The sequence below is a fragment of the Athene noctua genome, chromosome 17 (genome assembly GCF_965140245.1).
Source record: "Athene noctua chromosome 17, bAthNoc1.hap1.1, whole genome shotgun sequence".
Taxonomy (NCBI): Eukaryota; Metazoa; Chordata; class Aves; order Strigiformes; family Strigidae; genus Athene; species Athene noctua.
Genome location: NC_134053.1, coordinates 11,331,674 through 11,353,727, shown reverse-complemented (window position 1 = coordinate 11,353,727; position 22,054 = coordinate 11,331,674). Strand labels below are relative to the sequence as shown.

The window sequence follows — 22,054 nt, the reverse complement described above, 5'->3', positions numbered from 1 at the left end:
CACTGTTAATTTAGGAGGGCCAGGGTTCATATGTGGTTATTAGTATGTCCAATTTCTTTAACTTTTAACTCTTTCAAAACCATATCTACTCTCTGAATTCTTAGAGGTGACAGATAATTGGAGAGGACTTGACTTATCAGCTAAAGTCTGATCAGCTGATTTGTATCAGCACCTTGCAACACGAAGGGCAGCAGCCTACCACAAATGAACATCCGTGTTTCTCTTTCCCTAGAGGAATGAACCATTCTCCCCAATGTGAATGGTACCTGCTGATCCTCTACCACGCTGCTCAGGCATTGCATGAGGACTCCAGGTCCATATTCTTGCGGCGTCTGGGCCGCTGGCTTGACTTGTGAACAACCCAGATACTCAGACTCTGTAGTGCATCACGCTCATGTCCAAGAGAACCGTTTATTATGTTTACATAGAGTATGAGCAATATGGAAAACACTAGAAATATTGCATCAGTGGTTTGGTTTCTGGACAGCATTGGAAATGATGATGCAGCTGCTCATGTCATGTCTGTATTACGAGGTATGCAATATGCCATGAGGAGCCAAAGCTTTGCGCTTTAGTTTGGGAAGTGCCCACCTCTGGCACGTTCAGTGCTTGCTCCTCTAGTGCCACAGTTATGCGCTTAGCTGTCTGCTTTTCCGCAATTTCACTTGGAACTTGTAATTTTAGTACAAAAGCACAGTTTTTGAAACCAATCCTGCTAATCCACAAGACTGTTCGCCCTCCCTCTCCTCCCCCCTCCTCCCATCCCATCCCAACTCATCCCATCCCCCATGCTCCCACCAACACATACCTCCTTCCCCTCCCTCTCACCCCGGTCACACAGCAAATATCCTGATGCTGCAGTTCCAAGCCATGTGTCCGCCCCAGCCTACGCGATCCAATGGTCTCTGACCAAGTCCCTTTGTTCAGACGTTAATACAAAACACACAATAGGAAAAAAACAAAACAAAAGGAGCCAGACACAAGAGGGAGACACACTGCCGGGCTCCAGCTCTGGCCTCTGAGCCCTTCAACTAAGCTCCGCAGCAGCTAGGCTCTTGGGGTACCTCCTTTCACACTCAAGGCTGCAGGTCCCAAGGTTTCCAAGGTGCATAGGAAAAGGAAGAAAGGAAGTAAACTACAAGCCTGTTTCTGTTTTAGGTTCCCCCCCATCCCTTTCCCTCAACCCAATGGCTGCTGGAGGATATTCTTGACTCCGACAGGTCTTTTCCCGTCTTCCAGTGAGACCCTGCCTGGGGACCAGGTTCACTGTAAGTCACTGGTTCCTCTCTGGAACGTGGGCGATGGGTTTGGCAGTGAGGGGAGGGAGTGGAGCACGTTGTGGGGGGACGACAGGCTTTTGTCTCACAGCAAGTGGGGGGGAGATGTTAGGGAAGGTGAGAGAAAAGAGCCAAAGGAAGCCGGTAAAGCTGGCCCTCTGCTTGATGTTTGTACTCAAGATTTCTCCTTGGGGTGGCTTCAGTGTGCCAGCGCCGGCCTGTTGTCCAGTCACCTCTCGCAGCCCTGCTGAGAAAAAGCACGTGGCAGGGTGCTTCCTGCTGCTTCGTCCTCTGGCTGGCTGCCCTCGTGCCCGCTGGAGATCTCCGAGTCGCAGTCAAGCGCCTCATAGATGGTAGGCAGCGTGGTCTGCTGGCTGAGGCGCTTACGCAGGCCCACGAGCAAAGGCTGTGGCATGGAGGAGACGTCCACGTTGTTGCCGAGGTCAACCCAGGCCAGGCAAGGGAACTTGTTCATGTCTTTCATGGTGTCAGTCAGCTCCTTCATGGTCGCCCGCGTCAGTCGGTTGCCATTGAGGGAAAGGTGAGTGAGCTTGGGTAGTGCCCAGAGGAAGGGCAGCAGCAGGCGCACCATGTCATCGTTCAGCTCGGTGAAGCTCAGGTCCACAGAGGTGAGGTGATCCCCATTGTTCTGCAGGTAGTAGGCCATGCGGTGAACATCCCGCATGGTCAGGGGGATCCCTGACAAATCCATGGAGTCCTGGCTCACTTTCTTCTGCAGGCTGGTCTTCAGGCTGATGATGGAAAGGGGTAGAGAGAGAGATCATTAAGGGGACCGCTCTCGTCCATCTCTTACCCAAGTGAGAGAGCACTTGAGACAGGGGAAAACTCATTAAGAACATGGGCTAGAATGTTAAGCAAAGGGTTAACAGAGCTCACTGGGGAAGCAAGCACAAGGTTTGCACCATGCCTCAGGGCAGACTGTGTCCTGGGGCTTGCCTGTACATTCTCAGGATTTACATATAAACTTTGCCAGAACTGGCTAAACACAGGATGCTAAAGTGTCTTCCACTAGCACATTTCAAAGGGATTGTCTGTATGTGCATGTACAGACACTCATGCATAGAAAGCAAAAATAACCAAGGCAGGCAAACTTTCCAAGTGCATTGGTTTGCGTTGTGTGGGGGCTGTTTGTGTGCCACCTCTCCAGGTGCATGCCAAAGTCTGCTGCAAACAGACTGTGCTGCAGGGCTGCTGCAGAGGAGAGCAGTGTTAAAAAGCCCAGAAATGGATATTTTATCAGGAAAACATTCTATAGACAAACTGCACTCCAGGAGTAGATTTACTGCATGTCCCTTTAAAAGCCTTCCCAAGCAGCACTTACTCAGTAAGCAGCACCAGTAGCTGCCTATGTGGGTCTCTGTGGTCAGCAGATCATTTGGGATCTGCTGCAGCTGTGAGGAGGTGTGGAGAGTGTAAGGGTTCGAAAAGAAATCTGGAGAGGTGCTTTCAGCTCTTCCTTTTGCTGTCTGCCTGGTAAGTGGAGTGAGGAGGAGGTAGGCAAACTGTACAGGAGGCAAATGGGGCCGTTGGGTATGTGAAGGGAGTGGGATGTGGAGTTTCATGATGGACTGTGGGTTTTTGAAAGTGCTGTAAGAAATGGGAGCTGTGGGGCTATAGGAGTTAGTGGGGAAATGTTGCAAGATTGAGTAGAAACATGCGTTGGTGTAGCACAGAAGAACCTAATCCCTTAGTGCAGATGATGTTAGCCTTGCTCTCCTTTCAGACACATCTAGCTTTAAGGCTATGGGAGCCCTTGTAGAACCCCCACTAGTGTTATGAGTCATGTGCTCAGTGGGTCTGTAAGTGCCTTGTTAAGCTTGGGAGAAGCAGGGTGGGTTAAGAATTAACCACCAATTTGAAGGTCCCCACTCTTCCTATCTGGCTCTCTGTAGTGTCCTGCACACCTGTGGCACAGCCAGTCCCTGAGAGCAATGGGTACATGGGGACATGCAATTTCCTCGGAGGAGGCTGCAGCACCGCAGGAGCTCCCGTGGCAGGTGAGAATGCCCCTACCAGCCTTAGTGTTGCCAAGCCCTTCTGTAGTTGTGGAGAGGGTGTGACACTGCCTCTATAGCTTTGCTCTACATATGCAGCTCACGGCATCCTGAAAATTTCAGTCCTTAATAATCCCTATGAGCATGCAAGAATACAAGTGAATAAACGTGCATCAGTGCAGGCAACAGCCCTTCATGGACACATTCAACACTGGCAAACTGTGCTTCCTTGTAGGAGTGTAAGGTGAAAAGACCTTGTGGCCTGCCCTGCCAATTCTCAAGCCCACAAACTCCTGCTCTAGGTTTCGCAGCACTTTGTTCAGGCTACTTCTGTGTCTTTGTGTTTCCCATGGGAATTCACTGAAGGCTGAGACTGTATCTGCAAGCACGCATTTGAGCTAATGAGCTCTCATGGTAGAAAGGTAGTAACAGTATGGAATAACTTACATTAAGACCTAAAGGTTTAAAAGGGCCTTAAGTATTACTTACTAAATGTTTACCCTTTAAATGATCCAGACTACTTTTCAGGGGATCATGAGATGGGTAAGGGGAGCAGTGTTTGTCTGTATTGTCAAACAGCAGAGCCTGATGTACTGGTAAGTTGTAATTGATCTGAAGGCACAGAAGTGAGTTCTCCGAAGGGTCTTCACTTGAAGCTGGTACTTGATATCTCTCCAATATCAGGGCCCCAGAGACAGGACTGTGAAGAATTAATCAACTACATTGCTTGTAGCAGCGGTGCAGCTCTCTTCGTTGCTGCAATAGCAGTAGGAGTTGTGAACTGTGCATGCTGCAGTCTGGATGGCACTGGGCTAGCCTCCCTTTTCCTGCTAATCCAAGGGATGCTTGGTACCAGCCCAGGCTGCCTGGGAGCTGTAATTCTTCAGTTCTCCTGGAAAAACAATGCATGCTCTTTTTTTGTATAGTCTGTCACCAATCACCAGCAGTGGTATAGCACAATCTACCACAAAAGAGGGTTCAACTTGCATAAAATCTTTCAGACACTGGCCTCAAAGCTGGTAGAGTCTCAGGTCTCCCCTGGCACATTATCCCTTTAGCTGTGCTAGATGTTTTATCTGCATGTTTGATATGGAGTACTTGTTCTAGCAAAACCAAGTATTGAATGCACACTGGAGGTGTGCGTTCATATTGGTCTGATTAAGCAGGGAGAAATGAATCTTGAGTGTGAACCTGACTGCACAGGGGAAGTAGTCCCCTATATCTGGTAGGGGCTGGTACAAGTGATGAGAATGAGACAGAAGCCTTCTCTGGTCTGTGTTGGTTTAGACTTTGGAGGTGTGGGGGAACACAGGACAAACAAGCATAAAAGCAAGCCTGTGATTACTTCAGTGCCTGTTTTGTGCAAATACAGCCTGTGGCTCCTGGAGATTCTCTTCCCCAGTGCTGCAACCCATGGCAGACCGGGGGGGTCACAGAAAGGGAACATCAACATAGGGACACCTCCCCCCACCCCAGCCCCCAGCCTCGTCTGAGCCTGTGCAAACCCTCCCTTGCCCTTCCTACTGCAAAGCCAGAAGGAGCCAGCCTTAGTGCTCCCAGTTTGATATGGGGATGGCACCGGGCTGGAGTGGGGACCACTGGAGGGCACGGCTGAGCCGGCACCGCTCCCTCTGCCGGGCCTCAGCACTCAGGTGCCGCTGCCTGCCGTGTCGGCAACAGCAGCTTCCTTCCCGGGGCCGAGAGTGAATGGCTCTTGGGGTGCCCTTTTGAGTGACTCGGCTCAGGGTGCAGGCAGTGATAAGTAAGGGCAAATGTCAGAAGGACAAAAGCAACGTGCTGGCCTGTCTCTGCCCGTTAAGGCTCCCCTCCTGTTGACTGCTACGCAGGGACTGCAGTAATAAGTCACGGATCGTGCTCTGACCGGAGCCGGTACCTTCTGCTGCTCTCCCCAGCAACAAGCCAATACTCCAAGGGGGCCTTAATCAAACAGACAAATTATCTTCCCATAATTGATTCTCCAGACTGGACTGCTCCTGCCTGAATGTGCTTAAACCCTCCTGCCTCCTGCGCTGTGCCAGGGCCCTCCCTCCCTCCTTTGCTGGCTCGTTTTTCTTTCCTTTCCTGTGTTTTTGCTGCTTCCTTTTGCCCTCATTGCAGTACCTGCCAGGGTGACTCTTGGCCTCCTGTCTCAGCACTGTGGGCTCCTCCTGTGTTTAAGTTGCTCTCTTGCCTATAAAAATGCCTCTTGTAGGGATGTGTCTGTAGAAGCCTCACCCTGGTGGACGTAGCCCTAATGCTGCAGCCAGGCCCCCAGCTCTCTGGTAAGTGCTGAAGCATGAGACCTGATGCCCCACGCATGCTGTGAACCCTGGCAGCTCTCCTCCTTGGTGTTTCTGTGCAGCTCCAAGAGGTGCAGCTAAATACCATCTCTGGGGCAGGCACAGAATAGCTGAACACTCCTCCTCCTCTGTTGCTTTAGTTGCTTTAGAGGTAAATATATCTGCTGTCAGAGAAGGGACAGGGAGACGTGGGTAGATGCTTTACTTTGAATTATCTGACTCCTGGTGGTTTTTTTGAGCTCTGCTAAGCTCTGTTTCTTTGGGGGGGGGGGGGGGGGGGGGGGGCATGATACACAAGATCCCAAGCTCTCAGACACCTGTGCAACAGCTGAGAAAATGCCAGGTTTATTTCCAAGGAAATGGGTCATCTATTATCCCCTAATTTCTGCAAGTAAAATAGGCTTAAAGACTGCTTCAGCTGCAGAAGCTTTTTTCCTTTCTGCAAGACAAAACAGCTACTTAGCGATGTGGCTCTTGATGCCCATGGGAATTGCGGGCAGAGGACTGCAAAGCACTGGAGGCTGGATTAACCTAATGCTACCACAACTGGTGCTGTGTGCAGATTTATAATTGTGGGGATTTGCATCTAACAAGGATCTGGACCCTGGATGCAGGGAAGCAGACTGTGTTTGTATTATCTGCAGTGAGCTTAGAGAGGAAACAACCCCCCACTCCCTCAGATGCTGAAGAAATGACTGCAAGTGAGAAATTCTGTGAAACTTTGGGCAAGAAGCAAGGGCAATCATCTGCCTGGAGCTAGATGCAGCATCCATTAAGGAATGGTGCCTGCCTGCCCACCCTGCCCTGCTTGCAATCCTCGTCCAGCCCTCCTGAGGGATGAGAGCTCTTCTAGGTACATCTCCTTGTTGTTTCCAACTCTTTCCTTGGAGTCTGGCCTTCCTCCCACTCATCCTTTCCCTGGGTGCCAACTCCGCTCTTCAGTGGGCATCAGCCAGCTGTCCCCAGGCTGCACCACGAGCCTGGCCATGTGAGATCCACCCAGTCCAGACAGTGTATGGGTCTGAGGGACCTGCAGGTGTCGGAAGAAGGATCTCTATCTCACAACTTGAAATGTGAGCCAGGAAAGGGATGAAACCATCTCACACCTCCCTTGGCTTTTTTTCTGGGATAAAAATCTTCCCTCTCCCCACATAAGGCCCAGCCACTGTTTGTGCCTCCTGGGAACTCAGCTAATATAAGCAAATTCAGGCCTGTCTTGAGATGAAACAATTAGGAGACCTGAAATTAATTGCTAGGTGCTTGTCCCCAGGACCTGTCCCAGGGAACCTAACCCGTAGGCCCTCTTTCAGGTGCTTCTTTGAGCCCATGTGCTGAGAGCTCAGCACAACTTATTAGCACTGAATCCTTTCAACTTCTTGCTCATCAGCTAAATTCTTTGGTGGCTGCAGGCAAGTGGTGTAATGGCTCCCGATTGTTGCTCTGGTGGGACTTGCAGCAGCCACAGCGGTGCCTGACCTTTTGTTAGCTTTGTGGGGTTTGGAGGAGCTTGTTCAGCCCGAGAATGTTCAGGTTCCTGGAGTCACAGACTCCTTTCCTTGTCTCCACACTGGAGAGAGGCTGGGAGGAGTTAAGTCAGAATTTCAGTGATGAAAATGCCCACTACTCCCTGACTGTCTGGGGAATTACCAACTTTCTCCCCCTTTCCCCCCTTACTTTTACATTTATTTTGCCTCCAAATTTTCCTGATGCCAGAGACTCCCATCACTGTGCATTCCCTCATTCATTAAAGGCACTGACAGTAGTGGCTAATTAGCCATAAGTCGGGTATCTCTTGGCTACTCCTCCTTGCACAGAGCCGAGTGATGGGCATGTTTGGATGGCTTCTCTGCTTTAAGCGGTGATTTAGGGGATGGACTCTGGGCTTTTTAATCGCCTACTTAGCATAATCTGCTTGCTTTGCTTCCCTGCAGCTCGGGGTGCTACTGTGCAGGGCTGGCTTTAGCTGCCTCTAGTGAGACATGAAAAAGGAAAGAGAAGCCTCAAAAGCACTGACCTAGACTAACCCAGAGCAAGCTGTCCTGAGGCTGGGCCCGGCACCTCTGTGAAGATGGTGGCAGTGCACAAGCAGGCCACTTCCAGATGAAGTCCCTTAGTCACATCTCCATCCTTGCACCCAAGTTGTTTCAATCAGCTGTGGGGAGGTCCCTCACTGGTGGAGAGAAGGGAGTGCAAAGGCAGTGTTTCTCCTACCACCCTCCCTCTGCTGCTGGGGCGGGACATGGGTATCTCTAGGTGATGATGCAGTTGAGCGCCTCTCCTCCTCCTGGCTCTGCTGTCATCTTTACTTGAAGGTGTGTTCAGGAGAGCTGTGAACCCTTGGCCTTCCTCCTGCTGCCACTTGATCCACCCAAGACCTCTTGTTTTTTTCCCCTCATTATTTAGGTCTATCCTAGCAAAGCAGGAATAATGCTACTTCCTCACTATAAATGTCATGTATCAGCCTATGTCCTTGTCAGACCTTCAACTGTGTAAGAGTTATGAAAGCATAAGGTCTCTGCTGATACCTTTTCACTACCAACTGCCACCCAGCCTCCATTATTTCACTCATTGTCTATCAAAGTGTCCTGCTTCTCCTGCCTGTCAGTCTTGGGACTTTTTCTTCTGATCCATGACAGGGCAGTGCCAAGCTGCTGGACCCTTTCTGCCATCTCCAACAGCATCTGCAGATGTACCTGCCTCTTGATGCTGCTGGGAACCCTGATCATGGGTAGTGTTTGGGTGTCTCTGCACTGTAAAGATGAGGGGAGGGGACAGTTCCTGCCTCTCTCCACAATTTGTTCACCAGTTCATGTCTGTCCAGCTGACATCTCTGTGAGCAGGAGATTCTTGAAAACATTGTGTGGGGCAGTTCCTGTACTTCCATATGACTATTACCATGTGGCTTTTGTTAACTGACTGGTATTCTCTGACTTGGCTTCCTATCTCTAAAACAGGAATGATGGTGCCTATTTACCCTGTTGCATAAGGGTGACACAAAGCCGTAGTTAATATTCACCTCATGCCATGGAAGGCTAGGATCTAATCTGCCAGAGCTGTCATCTGCAGCCCTGAGTGATGTTTTCAAGAAAAAAAAAAAAGATCCAATGCCCTTTAGAGCTGTTTCCTCTCAGTCTTCTAGACACAAGTGCTTTGACTGCATTTTAAAAGTACATCTAATGCTGCAGTGTCTGAGCAATGCACATCAATAACAGAAACAGAGCAATGAGCCCAGAAGGGACACTCTATTCTCCATCCAGTTTTGGATTAGCCGAAATGAAATTCGCTCAGATGAGCAAAGTAAAACTGTGGTGAGACTTGTGAAAAGGAAAGCCCAGATCCATGCAGTTTGGGAGTTCACTCCATGCACACAACTGCCTTTGCTCTTCCATAACCTGTTACTGTGAAAAATCTGGGGTTTCTTCTGTGCCAGGAACACCTGGCTTGTAAAGATCATTCTGTGTTTACTGCCTGCAGGTTCTGTGGATTCAGGTTTGATTCTCTGCACTCAAGAAAGGAAGTAGTTACACTGAAGTAGTCAGCCCTGGGGGTGATGCAAGTGGAAGATACATAAGGTTCCCTGACATGGCTTTCCCAAGACAGCTCAGTTGTAATCCACAGCTTCTTAATTGCAGCACGAGGCTGCGATCCAGCTCTCCAGACAAAGGCTGCCTTCACCTAGTACCCTTCTGCCTTTCCACTCTGAATTGCAGTCCGGTATGGCTTTACCCTCAAAAAGTAATAAACGCCCTGGATTCAGGGATGCAGATGGTGGCACTTGTACTAGAACACGTAGTTCTCCTGTAATGCTGAATTAAGGAAGCCTCAACACTTCTAAAAACAAGAATTAATAACATCCCAAAATTCTGCATCTGTCAAAATACCACAGAGTGGTGTTGATAGCCTAAAAAGCCTATGTCTGCGGAGAGCAGCATTTCTTAATCCATTACACTTTATGCTATAAATGTCAACTTAATGAGAAAGCAAAGCTGGGGTTATACAACACTCTAGAATGTATTCTCCTCATTAAGTGTGAGTGATCTAGACAACTGTAAAATGGTGCTAAAACTGAACTCCCATTAGGGTATAAGCGACCGACAGTTGTGCAGTAGTCATTCTGGTCCCTGATGTGAAAATCTTATCCTCCAGCTTTTTAGTTTTTAATTCTAAAACCCCCAGTAAATCCTCCAAAAGCTTGACTTCCCTGTTTGGTTAGGCAGCCAACCCAAGCAGGGTCAGCTGCCAGGCGGGGTGCAGGTTGATGGCTGGAAGCTGCAGACCTGAGACGGGACTTTTCAGGAAAGGAGAACTGAACCCCTTGCTTTCACTGTGCAAACCTGCCCAGGTGTCACCTGGGTAGCTGAAATCATCTCTGGGTGACTGCACAGCTGTGACATTGCTAACCCTTCACTGTACAAGGCAGACAGGCACTGTCAAGAACCTGCTAGCATGCAACGGGCAAACTGTCTCCCAGCATCACCTCTGACAGTTTAATCAAGTAGAAAAACCAGGCACAGACTGGGCTGGATCTCACCTACTTGCTTCAGCTGCTGTTGCACTGAGTCCACTGTGCTGCTGTAAACTTTCTCCTTCCACATTTCTGTATGACTCTGCTTCTGGCCTGGGGCATTCAGCTGATACCATGTGGCCTGACTCCCAGACTCAGGGCCAGGTGCCACGTTACAGTCACTTCTGTCGGTAGCTCTTTAGAGGAATGGCTAAACGGGATAAACAGCAGCCCACTGTGTCCTGTGCAAGGCACACAGAACCTCTGCTGTAGTCATAGTGCTGGGCTGAACACATCCGAATTTGAGGTGGTAGTGGAAGCAGGTGGGACCTCTGGTTTTAGTGGGGAGCAGGTTTGTGGTTAAGGAGGTCTAGAGGAGCATACCTCTGTGTGTCTGCAGGTTCTCATGTTTGATGCTTTGCTAACTTAGTCTATTTATTAATATTTAGTATCTGGTTGGGCTCTATAGCGTGACTAGCATAATACTGTTCCTGCTTGGTGGAAGTGTGACTGGTTCTTACTAGAGTTTACAGTTCTAGCTGTTCTGGCATTGTTGTGTATTGAAACAGGAGTGCTTGAAGAAATGTATCTTATCCTTTCTGCTGTATCAGTTCATGGTTGGCTCAGGCTTGTACTTGCTGGATGTTTTGGGTCCCTCTGATAGTAGATGGGGACATAACTACAGTTAGTTTCTGACCCGCTGGTTTGCTATTGAGTAGTGGAGAGGAACATGTGGTGTGTGATCTAGCTCCAGTATAGGAACTAGGATCAGCTCTAGTAGGTCCTTTCTGTCTCCCATACCACATCTCCACAACAGCCCAAACATAATTAAAACCTGGCAGATGCTCTAAGCTCTCTGTATGGCTGGGCTTGTTAATTATCTCCTGGACCCATCTGACGTGCTGCCAGAAAGCGGAAATCGCATTTCAGAAGAGATCAAGCGGGTTTGCATCAGCTCTGTGAAAGCCAGAAGCCAAAACCCAGGAGACTGCAAAAGCAAAAGGAGAATTCAGTTCCTGAATGTGGTCTCCATGCACTGATTCCTCCCTGCTGTCCTAAACCCCCACTAGATTTTAGAAGTGCCTTCAAAGTATTGCTGCTGCACCCATGGTTTTTATGGAACTTTGAAGGCAGGAAGGATACAAGCCAAGGGCATGGGTTCAGAGACAGAGATTATAGTAAAATACTCCCACTAGTAGACAGAGGGAAGTGGAGAATTCAGATCAGGTAAAAACAGCCTGGCTGGACAAAATTAGGCCCCGATGAAGCAGCTATTTCTTGCCTTCCTGCTACTGGCAACATCCATTTTCTTGCAGCGGCCTCAGATGCCAACTCTGCAGGCACCTTTTGCCGCAAACTGCAAACCAGTTCCTCTCTGGCCTTAAAAGAGGAAGCTCTGCTGTTTAATATTTAATCAAAATTATTTTATGCCTTATGTAACACCTTGCAGCTGGGCCTGGTTGCCAGGCAGGGCCGCCCATTTTAGACCTATACTTCCCTCCATCGCACACTGCCTTGCTGCCCTCTCCCTGCTTGTGCTCACAGATGCTCTGTACTTTGCCAGTACTTTGGGCCTGACCCTCTGTGTGGGATTTGGGTTCATGGGGCCCAGAGATCTTCCTCTGGTCACAGACCTGCTCTCTGTTGTTACTAAGAGATGAGTTTGCAGCAGACAGTCCTCTGCTCTCCCCAGGCTGTGCAGAGGGAACACCTCCAGTTTGACTCTCCAGTCTGGATTCCAACTGGAGAAGAGGTTTGTTCTGCTTGCAAACAGGAGTGTGGGGAAAGAGGGTTGAGTTAGGTAGTGGCAGGGAGGGATTTTTCACTTGGAAAACCAGAATGAGGCTGAGTTTCAGCAAAAGGGAGCTTGGAAATGAATGAAGAAAGTCACCCTCTATAGAACTTGCCCTGTCTCCAGTACCTTTTATCTTGAAGCCTCTCTATCTTGGAAGGGAATGGGGATGAGGTCTGACCTGCTCTCTACATCCTGCATCTCCAGTGCTCTGCAGGATCCCACATGGAAAATATCATCTGAGTGGGTCTGGAAAATGACTCGCTCAGCTCTGGTCCTTCAGTCTTGTTCTGTGCTGTGTTTCCCACCTGCAAACTGGCACTAGCAGTCCTGCCCTGTGGGGTGCTGGGGATGAGACTCACAGAGCACCTAGATTTGGTGGCAAAGTGGGGCTGTGGTATGAGAGGCAGATGGCCTGGAAATCGTGGTATTAGGGGTTTTATTCCTTAAGATGTAGTGGGGATCTGCCTCTGAGTCAGAACGAAAGGTATGATGGAAATGTCAATTCCCATGGGGGATTTTAAGTTGCTGGCACATGTATCAAAGACTCCGAAAGTCTGAGGAAAGCCCAAGGCTATTCTCAGAGTGCTGCCAATTTTGCATTTCTTTTTACCAAATCCTGCATTTATTCCTGTTGAGCTAATGGGGCTGACATGAGCTCTTTTCTTAGTCACTTCTCTGTCTTTTCTTCAGCAGTGGTGATTTCTGTCACAGGAACAGGCTTTGCTCGGAGAAAATGAGGAGAGAAGGGGTGGATTTAAAAGAAGTAGGGATTGCTCTTTATCTGGTTAGAAAAGCCAGCAAGTGTCAAGGAGAGAACAAGTGTGGGTGTCTGAGTATGTTTGTAGTAGTGGAAAGCAGCTGCCATCCGGTAGCTGTCAGTGGCCAATGTGCTTTGAGTTGGGTTCCCTGTGTGCAAGGCTCTGTGCTGTGTCAGGTCCCTCTCCTGGTCCTGGCAGAGAAGCGGGAGGTGCCAGCCACCCCAGAGCGCTTCCTACTGAATGGAGTGATCACCTAGTGGTAGTGCCTCCTAATGGAAGACCTTGCCCACAAGCAGGGAAGTTTTACTGGGATAAACAAGGACAAAGTGGGATGCAGAGCTGAGGGCCGGCTCCCCTCAGCACATGGGGGTGGGTGTCTGCAAGGCTGCCAGCTTTGGTCACCCTCCTAGGGCCAAGCACCCTGCAAGCCCTGCCAGGAGGGTTGTCTGTGCTGTGCAATCAGTGGGATTGATTTCAATGCTCTTGGGAGAGGTTGAGGAAATGTAAGACTACATAAAAAGGAGTAAATAGCAAACCAGATGGAGGGATGTTGGTACTGACCCTGTGCTGTTTGGCTGAGGTTTTCTAGGAGACTGAGCAGCAGCTGCCATGCAGGTTTTCAGCCCTGCCTTACCCTGAGAAGGGCAGTAGTGGCAGACTGGGATGGTGCTTGGCTGCAGCAGAGCCTCTCCTGGCAGATGCCCCTCTGTGCCCATCCACATTGTCCCCACCAGGCTGCTTACCACACTTGAGACTTCCTCCGGGGCATGCCATGTCGGTGCCATTTCGAGTGGGGGGTTAGGTGGTAAATCAGCTGCCTGCAGATCCTGTCCGAGGATTTCCAGGGGTCATATTCCTGAAAGCAAACAGGCAGTTTAGACTCTGCCTGCACCACAGCAGAACAGGAGGCAAGGGGGAGGACAGAGGAAGATGGGAAATGAACAGAGATGGTAATGGAGCAAGGGCATGTATATAAGGGAGGAGGTGAAGAGAAGATGAAGAGGGAATGGTGAGAAGGCCTGAGTTGCCTCTGCCACATGCCATCACCTCCTGGGGTGGAGAAGGAGCAGTAGGATCTCTGCGCTGCCACGAAGCACCCCAGCACAGCCAGACATGTTCCTGCCCAGAATAGGTCTACAGTTTCACACCCTACCCAGGAGCAGGTAGAGCTCAGAAGAGGGGATTATTTTCTAAGAGCTGTGGCAGGGGGTCTGGCTCTAGGCCAGGCAACACCCAGGAAAGCAGGGGTGGCTGACAATGCAAGAAGGGCTTTGTGCAGGGACCCCCTACACCCTTTTCGTCAAAAGATCTCCACTTTCAAAAAAGCTCAGTGTAGGGATAGCATGGGCATCCCAGCTCCTCAATGCTGTACTCTCAGCAGCACCTGGCCCAGCTGTGCAGACAAGCTGCCAACTCATCGTGTTACAGGACTATGACCTTGTCACTGTGCTTCCCAAACTCTAACTGCATACTGTCTTTGGACTAACTATCTGTTACCCTGATGTGGAAAGTTGAGCACTCAGCACTTTTGTCCCATCCCCAAGGTGTTTCTTGCTGGCAGAGATGTGCCCTGGGACATCCCTGCTCCTCCTGCAGCAGCACCCCAACTCTGTTCCCTCCTGTGCTCCAGCCGGGGGATGCTGGAACAGGGAACCAGTGAGTTCCCCAGACTCCATATTACTTCCTTGCAGTCCGTTCTGCTCATGGAGGTTTGAGTTTGGGAGCTTCCCAATGTCAGCAGTTCCCTCCAGCCCCTGCCATCTGGAAAAGATGGCACCAAGATGGTTGCTACCTTTCCGGGTTTATTTTTGAATGTGTTCTCTATCACCATGACTTTGAACAGCACCTCTCTTCCTCTGGTGAAGCAGAATGGCAAATGGCAGCTGCTGAAGGCTGGGATTTCTACCCCTCTATCATATTTTCCAAATGCTGACTGGCACCTGTATTCCCATTCCTCAGCCCTCCAGCTGTGGTGCAACGGGTGCATTTAGGGATAGCTATCAGGGATAGGCTAATTTGTTCTTTGTTTGAAGTGGTTAAAGTGCTGTACTGTGGGCCAACAGCTGCACTTTGACTTTTCCAAGCAGCCACTGAATCAGCTGAACTCCCCAGGGATGCGCTGCCAGCGTGTGGCTGTCCTGCTGTGCCAAGTGGAGAGGGATCCCAGCCTCAGTGCTCAGCTGAGCGCCCCTGATACTCACCCCAGCTTCCCCAGGAACCCCACAGGACTGGCCCGTGCCCTTGGGTTAGGTGCCTTGTTCTAGACTACTACTGTGCTGGCAAGGCTGCAACTGGCACCCTGCTGTCACCTACAACAGCAAACCTTTCCAAGTGGGTGCACGTGCACACCAGGCTTCAGCACAGAAGCTGGCACAATGCTCTGCAAATGTCTGTTGGGTCACAACTGAGCATTATCCTCCTGTTCCTTTCCGTGTCCTCACTGATTTAATTTCCAGTGACAGACTGGGAATTGCACTCAGCCTACTTGCCAGTAAGGCAGTTACACCCACCAGCTGCTCAGCCACGGCCGGAGAGGGGCTGTGGTCTGCCAGTGCTTGTGCTGGTGCTGTAGGGTACTGAGTCTCTCCAACCCCTTAATTAAACTCCTGTTGGCTTTGAAGGACAGCTCAGGTGCTCAACATCTTCCTTGGGAATGGGGAAAATCTTATCTATATAATGGTGCCTGTGTCTGCAGGTAAGCATGTGCATCTGTAAGACATGAAAATAGAGGAGGAGGGGTATATGCAGGTATATGTAAATTGTAGTGTATTATCTGCTAGGCACCTGGGTACTGGAGTAGGGTCATGTCCCCTCATGCTGCCTCCCCTGAAGGGCGCTGCACAGCATGAGGCTGGAGATGCTCTGGTAGAACAGGTGAAGTCAAGTGAAATACAGTTAAGAGGTACTACTGCTGCAACCCACCCCCTTCCTTTTTAGATGCTTATAGAAATTTTACACTTGAAAAGAAGATACCTTTTTTTTCAGGCTGCATTGCAGCCCAATGATGATGATTAAACTTTGGCTAAATGTAGTTTGTCTGCTGAGACCTGACCGGTTAACTGTTATCAGAGAGCCTCAGGAGATGACAGAACAAGTTTAGAAATGCCACCAATCTACACCAGGCATTCAGTGTATTCCCTAGCGTGCTGCTGTTTGCACTGAGCTGTGTGTACTTAATATCTCTCTTTGAATAAAGAAATTCACTCTATTGCTTTCCTTATAAAGCAAACATGACACTTGCTAAACCTGATGAGCAAACGGATGTATTGCAAATCCAAGTGTTTGTGGTGGCAAAGGGTAACAGAAGCGGATGCTGGTGTTGCAGTGGGAGTGTGGTATTTGTGATGTTTATCTGCACTCAGCTTTGCCTTTCTTTGCCTCTGCTCTCCTCGTTCTCTGAAGGAAGTGCTGGAGCAGTGCAGGGATACTGTGCACATAACACATTTGCTTCTTGAATCCCGAGTTGCAATATATTCCTATTCCTAGCTCCATTCTTTACTCAAGAGATCTGGAAGATTATAGTGGGGATGTAATGCTGGGTTAGGGTAGTTACATGTGGCAGGGGGCCCAGGAAGGGAGAAGCTCTCCTCTGCCTGCAGAGGCAGAGATCTCTGTTCCCCTCTGAGGCCCCATAAGCCCCCCATAAGCTGGCTGCTTTGAACCTCTGGGGCATCCAGTGAATATGGCACCACCTTCCACGCCATATATTTTTACCCGTCATCAAGATTACTTTTGACACTTGAAAAGTAAATTCCTGATTTCTGTGTGCATAACTGCCCCCTCCTTTAGTTGTGTTCATGTTCTGAAGCAGTTTTAACTGATTTCTACAGAAATATGCACAACAACCTATACGCTCCCACTCCAAGGGCATACACAGGCTGGTTCTGAAGGATTGCAGAGCACCACGCAGCACCAGCCAACCCATTAGGGCTCTCTTTGCCTCAGTGCTATGTCAGAAAGTATTCACTGAGCTGACGGAAGGGTTCACCTTTTTGGGACACTGCAGATCTCTAGCAAGGCTCATCAGCAAGTCATGGGAGATGGGATCCACCAAGTTGAGGAAAGTCGCATTTTTGTAGAGCACTTCATTGAGGAATGTTCCTTCCAGTCCCAGGTCCTACAAGAAAAACAGTCAGATACACAGGCTTCCCTGGAGCTATAATCATGTGTTTTGAAACCAGAAAGTAAATCTGATGAGGTACCAGCTAGTTGTTCAATACAGGAAACTATCCAACAAAGGTGAAGCAGCTGTGTCTGACCCAGCATTACTGTGATGGGGGTGTGGACAGCCAGAGAGCTGAACGAGATGCAGTGTTAAGTTGAGCTAGTCAGCCTCGGGGCTGACCACCCTGTTTCCACCTCCCACAGGAAGGTGAGAGCAGTATCATTTCCATGCTGGCTGGAGCCCAGAGAGAATTAGCTCCACAGAAACTCACAGTTTTGTCAGCCTCTATGTGTGAATCTGCTGAAAAAGTTGAGCAGGAATGGCTCTAAACCTGCTTCTCCAACCTCAGCTTTTCTGGAGGAATCAAACCTTTCTCAGGTACTTAGATAAAACCCTACACCCTGGTGGTGGCTGGCTGAGCACAAGTCCTGGCCATGAGTTTATCTGTGCTTTGAATTTCTCAGCAGGCACTAAGCACTGGCAGTATTGTCTTTTGGGTGTAATGGTAAATGTATAGGTAGGTCTACACAGCAGTCAAGGGGAGTCATCTTCCCCAGTGTGAGCTACGGGAACATCTGTGGTCTGACTTACCTGCATGGACCAGGGTATGGGGCACCTTGGGACATGCTGGAAGAAAGCTTAGGATCCTTGGGAACAAAAAGCCTCCCCAGGGGCCAGATGGGCAACACTGCAAAGAACTAAGCTACTTCTTGCTAAGAGGAAAGCTAAGACCCAATATATGACACAGTTACTACAGTCAGGAGGTACCATGGAGCTGTGAAAAAAACCCTTCTCCTTCTTTGGGAAAGAGAAATCACATACTTGCATGAAAATACCCTGAAGGCAGAAAAAAAATATCCCAGGAGTAGAAATGTAGAAGAAAATATCTCCCTAACAGGGATAGCGCTGATTTGATTCAGCTGACATGGAGGGCTCAGCTGAGGAAGAAAACAAGTCCTATGCCCGTTCTGTATGCTGCTGTCAGGAGACATGAATAAGCAAATGGGTGCCCCATATGTTCGTGCTGCTCCACTGAATGTGTGCTTCAGGCACCACCCAGTGAAAGATGCACTGAGAGCTAAAAAAAAGAGAGGGGAAAAAAAAAGCTGGGTGTACACAGATACATCAGCAGCAGGGATGGAGCCATAGCTGGCAGAGGTGTGGGATCTTAACCCTAAGCAGCAATCAAAGCCAGTACTGTATCCACTCTCTCCTGCTCTGGATATGCTTGGATTGAGCAGAGAGCACAATACCAGAGACCCTGGCTACACATCTGGTGGAGAAGAGGAGAATAAATCAAATGCTTTACAGCCCCATCACTCTGTGTACGCAGATGATACCCAGAAGCAACGAAGGAACCCAAGCAGTGGATCAGTCCTGAAGGACACACAGCACACAGCTGGATGTGGGCCAGAAGCGTACCAAGGCATCATGCCAATGTCTCCCTTAACCATAAGGCTTCAGGGAAGTGGAGCCTCCTACGCCAAGTGTAATGTGCAGAGATGAAGTAAGCTGCCGAGAGGATGGCATGGCTGGGCATGCAGCAGTGGATGTCAGAGCAGTAATTAAACTCCCCCAATTGGAGCTATACCATTAAGATGAATCTGCATTCCCATTATAAATCCTGCCTGCAAGGGTTTTATAAATAATATAGCTGTAAATATTCACTTCACGTTGATAGTACATAAATTCTTAGCCCAGGGGCATTTTCTGGTTCATCTTATTTCCTTCCCTCTCTCATTTCTTCGAAAATTTTGTACCACCTAAAGGGTGGATGCAGACAGCAGGATATTATAAGTCTTGCCAGTTCAGTTGGCTTAGTGCTGTTATCTTAAAAATGACACTTGGCCATTGTCTCAGCACAGGGAAATCACATTGTACCAGACTTTTTGCTGGCGTAGGTCTAATGTCTCCCCTGGCCTCAGCTGAACGATCCCCACACAGACCAGCAGGAAAGCTGGTCTGTCTTTTGCAGGTAGGTATTTCTGAGACTGGTGAGGTGATGTGCAATGGAGCTGTCCAAGTGTTCCTGTACAAAGCAAGCATACATGAGACTACACCTGTGTTTGTAGTTCTCTGTGCAGTCTTCTAAAATGCTGGGATCTTGCATCTCTGTTACTGGATCCCTTTCTGCATGGCTTGCTTGCTTTACACCCTCCTGACATCCTAGGAGCAGCCCACAGCCCTTTGGAGTCTGCAGACCACAGGTCAAAAACCACTGGCAGACAGAGTTACACCCTGCAGGTACATCTGCAGGGCTGGACAAGGTCTGTGTCTGCAGCAGGAGCCACGCATCAGGAGCCCGTGTCCTCTGGTCGGCCTGAGCGTGTCTGCTCCCTGGAGGAGGGTGGGATTCCGGTCCCACCATTGCGCTGCCTTCTCTGGGGTGTTTGCGCTCTGGCCCAAGGCACAGTGATGAAGTATGGTGTTAAATATCCTCACTGCCAACTAGAGTGAACAAGGTATCTCTCTTTTTACAGGTAACAAACAGACCCTCACCTGGGACGTATTAATCCGTGACTCCTGAGAGCGTGTTACTGCCAAGGTAAGCCAGTCTGTGTAAGGAAGGACATGCTGGGCACCGAGCTAAGGCCTGAACTTAGTTGAGAAGTGAGGGAAATTTGCAAATGAGAAAAAAAAGGCTGATCGGGGTACTCTTTGAAGCTGACACCGGCCATATGAAGACTGATTCTGATTATGTGACCTTGGACTGGCTGACAGTTGTGTTCAGTTGTGGAAGGGTGTGGTACGTTAGTGGTGTAGCCCTCTGTCTCTGAAACCTCTGAGCACACAATGAACTGGAAGCTTTGGGGTGGTGTTGGATGGGCTCCCATCTTACTTGGCAGAGGAAGGCTGTGTTGTGACTATGGGACGCATGTCCTGCTGCTCTGTCATGAGCAGATGAACAGAGGGTCACCATTTTGACATGGACAGGCAGAGATGGGGACCAGGAATAACAAGGGGAACAGGAAAGGCAGTGGACAAAATGTGAGTGTTCAGGACATGGTAACTGTCAGCGCAGATGTGGGGAAGCAAGTGTCTAACTCATCCTGAAAGGAGCTGGCAGGCTGCATTGAAAGGAGGGCTTGGAAACGACCCTCCATTCCAGATGGCCCCGTGACTTAGGATTCAAACCCTCGCTGTTCACAGATGGACCTTCTGGGGACCTCCAAGGTCTGTGGAGGATTTCAGTGCTTCAGCCTCAAGGAGAGGTGCTGAGCACTATAGAAAATTATGTTCTGTAGTTCTGGCCTCTGGCATACCCTACAGAAGTCTGATCACGTTACATCACCATGTTCACAAAGTGAGTGGTTGCCTCTTTTTCTTCACAGGCTTCTTTAACAGTGCCTTTCCGAAACTGCCTTGGAAATCTTATTCAGCCCTTGTCTGCCATACTAGTGCACAGATACAGGCTTTCTGCTCAGAGTTTATCTGTCTACACACCTGGCAAGAACAGTGTTTGTGGTGCTGGTAACAATCCTCATGCTAAGGCAGTGGACAGTAGAAACAGAGATCTAATTTTTGGTCCTGAAAATTCTTACTTGTGAGTGTGCAACTTGCTGGTAGCCTGAGGCACTGACCACCACTGTTGATGTGTTGTAGAACGCAGAAGTTCAGAGCAGAGACGGGGCGGTTAATGCAGCTCCCTGCAGCCGGCAGCATGGCTGCACAAGCATCCCAGCAAGCCAGCCCCTGCTCCAACGTACTCACACCCAAGGGTTACTTGCCACTATGGCAAGAAACACGGTATGTTCCCAGGATGAAGTAGGTCATTAGCTAATGAAGCAACATGATAAGCTAAAAACTGATGGTATTTTCTGTCCAAATCAGAGGGGGAGAGTTGCCTGCAGTTTGGGGGAGCTGAGTTTGCCTGGAAAGTGATGGTAGCCCTGAGCGATGGAGGAGATGGCTCTGTTCCAGCAGCAGGGCTCTGTCCTCAGCATCAGTTTGGCACCACGCTGTCTGCACACTGGCTTTTCTGTTCCTGAATGGCGGCAGACAGAAACAAGCTCCCACTGATACACTGACCCCTTTTACCACTCCCCGCAGCCTAGGCTGCCCCCGAGGTGCTCTCCAAAATCATTTTGGGTTCTTCCAAAGCCAGATCTTGGCCAGCCTGGCTGGATGGGCATAACGGGATGCGGTGGCAGTGCGTCGGCTGTGGCTTTTCTCTGGGGGACATCGGTCCCGAGCGCAGCCAGGGGCTGGCAGGGAGGGGTGTGGATGGGGACAGCCGAGGCTTGGACACCCCTTTTCCTGCGGGCAGCACAGCCCTCCTCCCTCCCAGCCCCCCGCTCCCTGCCCCCAGGCAGCCCGCCCAGGTGCCCCCCGCCCGGGGGGGGGCGGCCGGGACCCCGGGCGGGTGTCGCCTCCCGCAGCCGCTCCCGGGGACCGAGCGAGGCGATCCCGCCGCGCCGGGGCAGGAGGCGAAAGGCAGCACAAAGCGCCCGCCCCGCCCAGGGGGGCTGCAGACCCGCACCGCCGAGGAGAGGGGGGGGGGGGGGGGGGCGTAAACCCCGTCCCCCTGCCCCGCACCGCCGGGGGAGGGGGGGACACGGCTGCAGACCCCGGCCCGGCCGGCACCGCCCGCGCCCCGCACAGCCCTTTGTTGCCCGCCGCCGGCCCGGAGGGGGCGGCCCCGGGGCCCGCCGCCCGCAGCATTTACCTTCCTGAGCAGGCGGAGGATGTGCACGGCGTGTTCCCGCTTGTGCTCCCGGATGGTGGCCTGGATCTCCCGCAGCCACCCCACCCGCCGCACGTAGGGCGCCGGCGAGGCTTTCCGCAGCACCCCGGGCAGCTTCTGCGGGTGGAGGAGCAGGGAGGAGAGGTGGAAGTCGCCCCGGCCGCCCTCCAGCCTGCCGGCGCTGGGCTCCTCCGTGCCCTCCTCCTCCAGGCTGCTCTGCCGGCTCAGCCGGGAGCCCATGGCCGCCGCGCTCCGGACCGGGCAGGCACCGGGCTCTGGCCCGGGGGAGGAGGCGGGGGGTGTCCGGGCCGCCCCGCCCGGCTCCGCCCCGGCTCCCCGGGCTGGCGGCTCCCGGCGCTCCCAGAGGAGCGGTGCCCCGGGGGTATTTTATCTGGTCGGGTCCCTGCCCCAGCACCCGCCTCCCCAGCGGCTGGGCAGCCCCCGCTGCCTCGTCTCCCGGAGGCGCCTCCTCCTCCTCCTCCCGGGTTTGTTCTGCCGGGAGATGCTTGGTGGAGAAGACAAAGAGAGAAGCGGATGCAGCCGGGACCGCTCCTTG

At 50.8% G+C, this 22,054-nt stretch overlaps 2 protein-coding genes across 2 annotated transcripts in view; one reads left to right on the top strand and one right to left on the bottom strand.

Moving 5' to 3' along the window:
• Positions 1-392: 392 nt before the first annotated feature.
• On the bottom strand, positions 393-21,960 carry LRRC75B (leucine rich repeat containing 75B). Its single transcript, XM_074921248.1, has 4 exons — positions 21,481-21,960; positions 16,638-16,766; positions 13,393-13,505; positions 393-2,029 (listed from the first exon to the last, which is right to left on the bottom strand). The coding sequence occupies exons 1-4, from the start codon at positions 21,736-21,738 to the stop codon at positions 1,507-1,509; spliced, it is 1,023 nt and encodes a 340-aa protein (XP_074777349.1). The 5' UTR covers positions 21,739-21,960; the 3' UTR covers positions 393-1,506.
• Positions 19,314-22,054, top strand: part of GGT1 (gamma-glutamyltransferase 1) — a 46,606-nt gene continuing 43,865 nt past the window's right edge. Inside the window, exon 1 of the mRNA XM_074921245.1 lies at positions 19,314-19,359. The gene's annotated coding sequence lies outside the window, so the exon portion shown is untranslated. The remainder of the gene's footprint in view (positions 19,360-22,054) is intronic.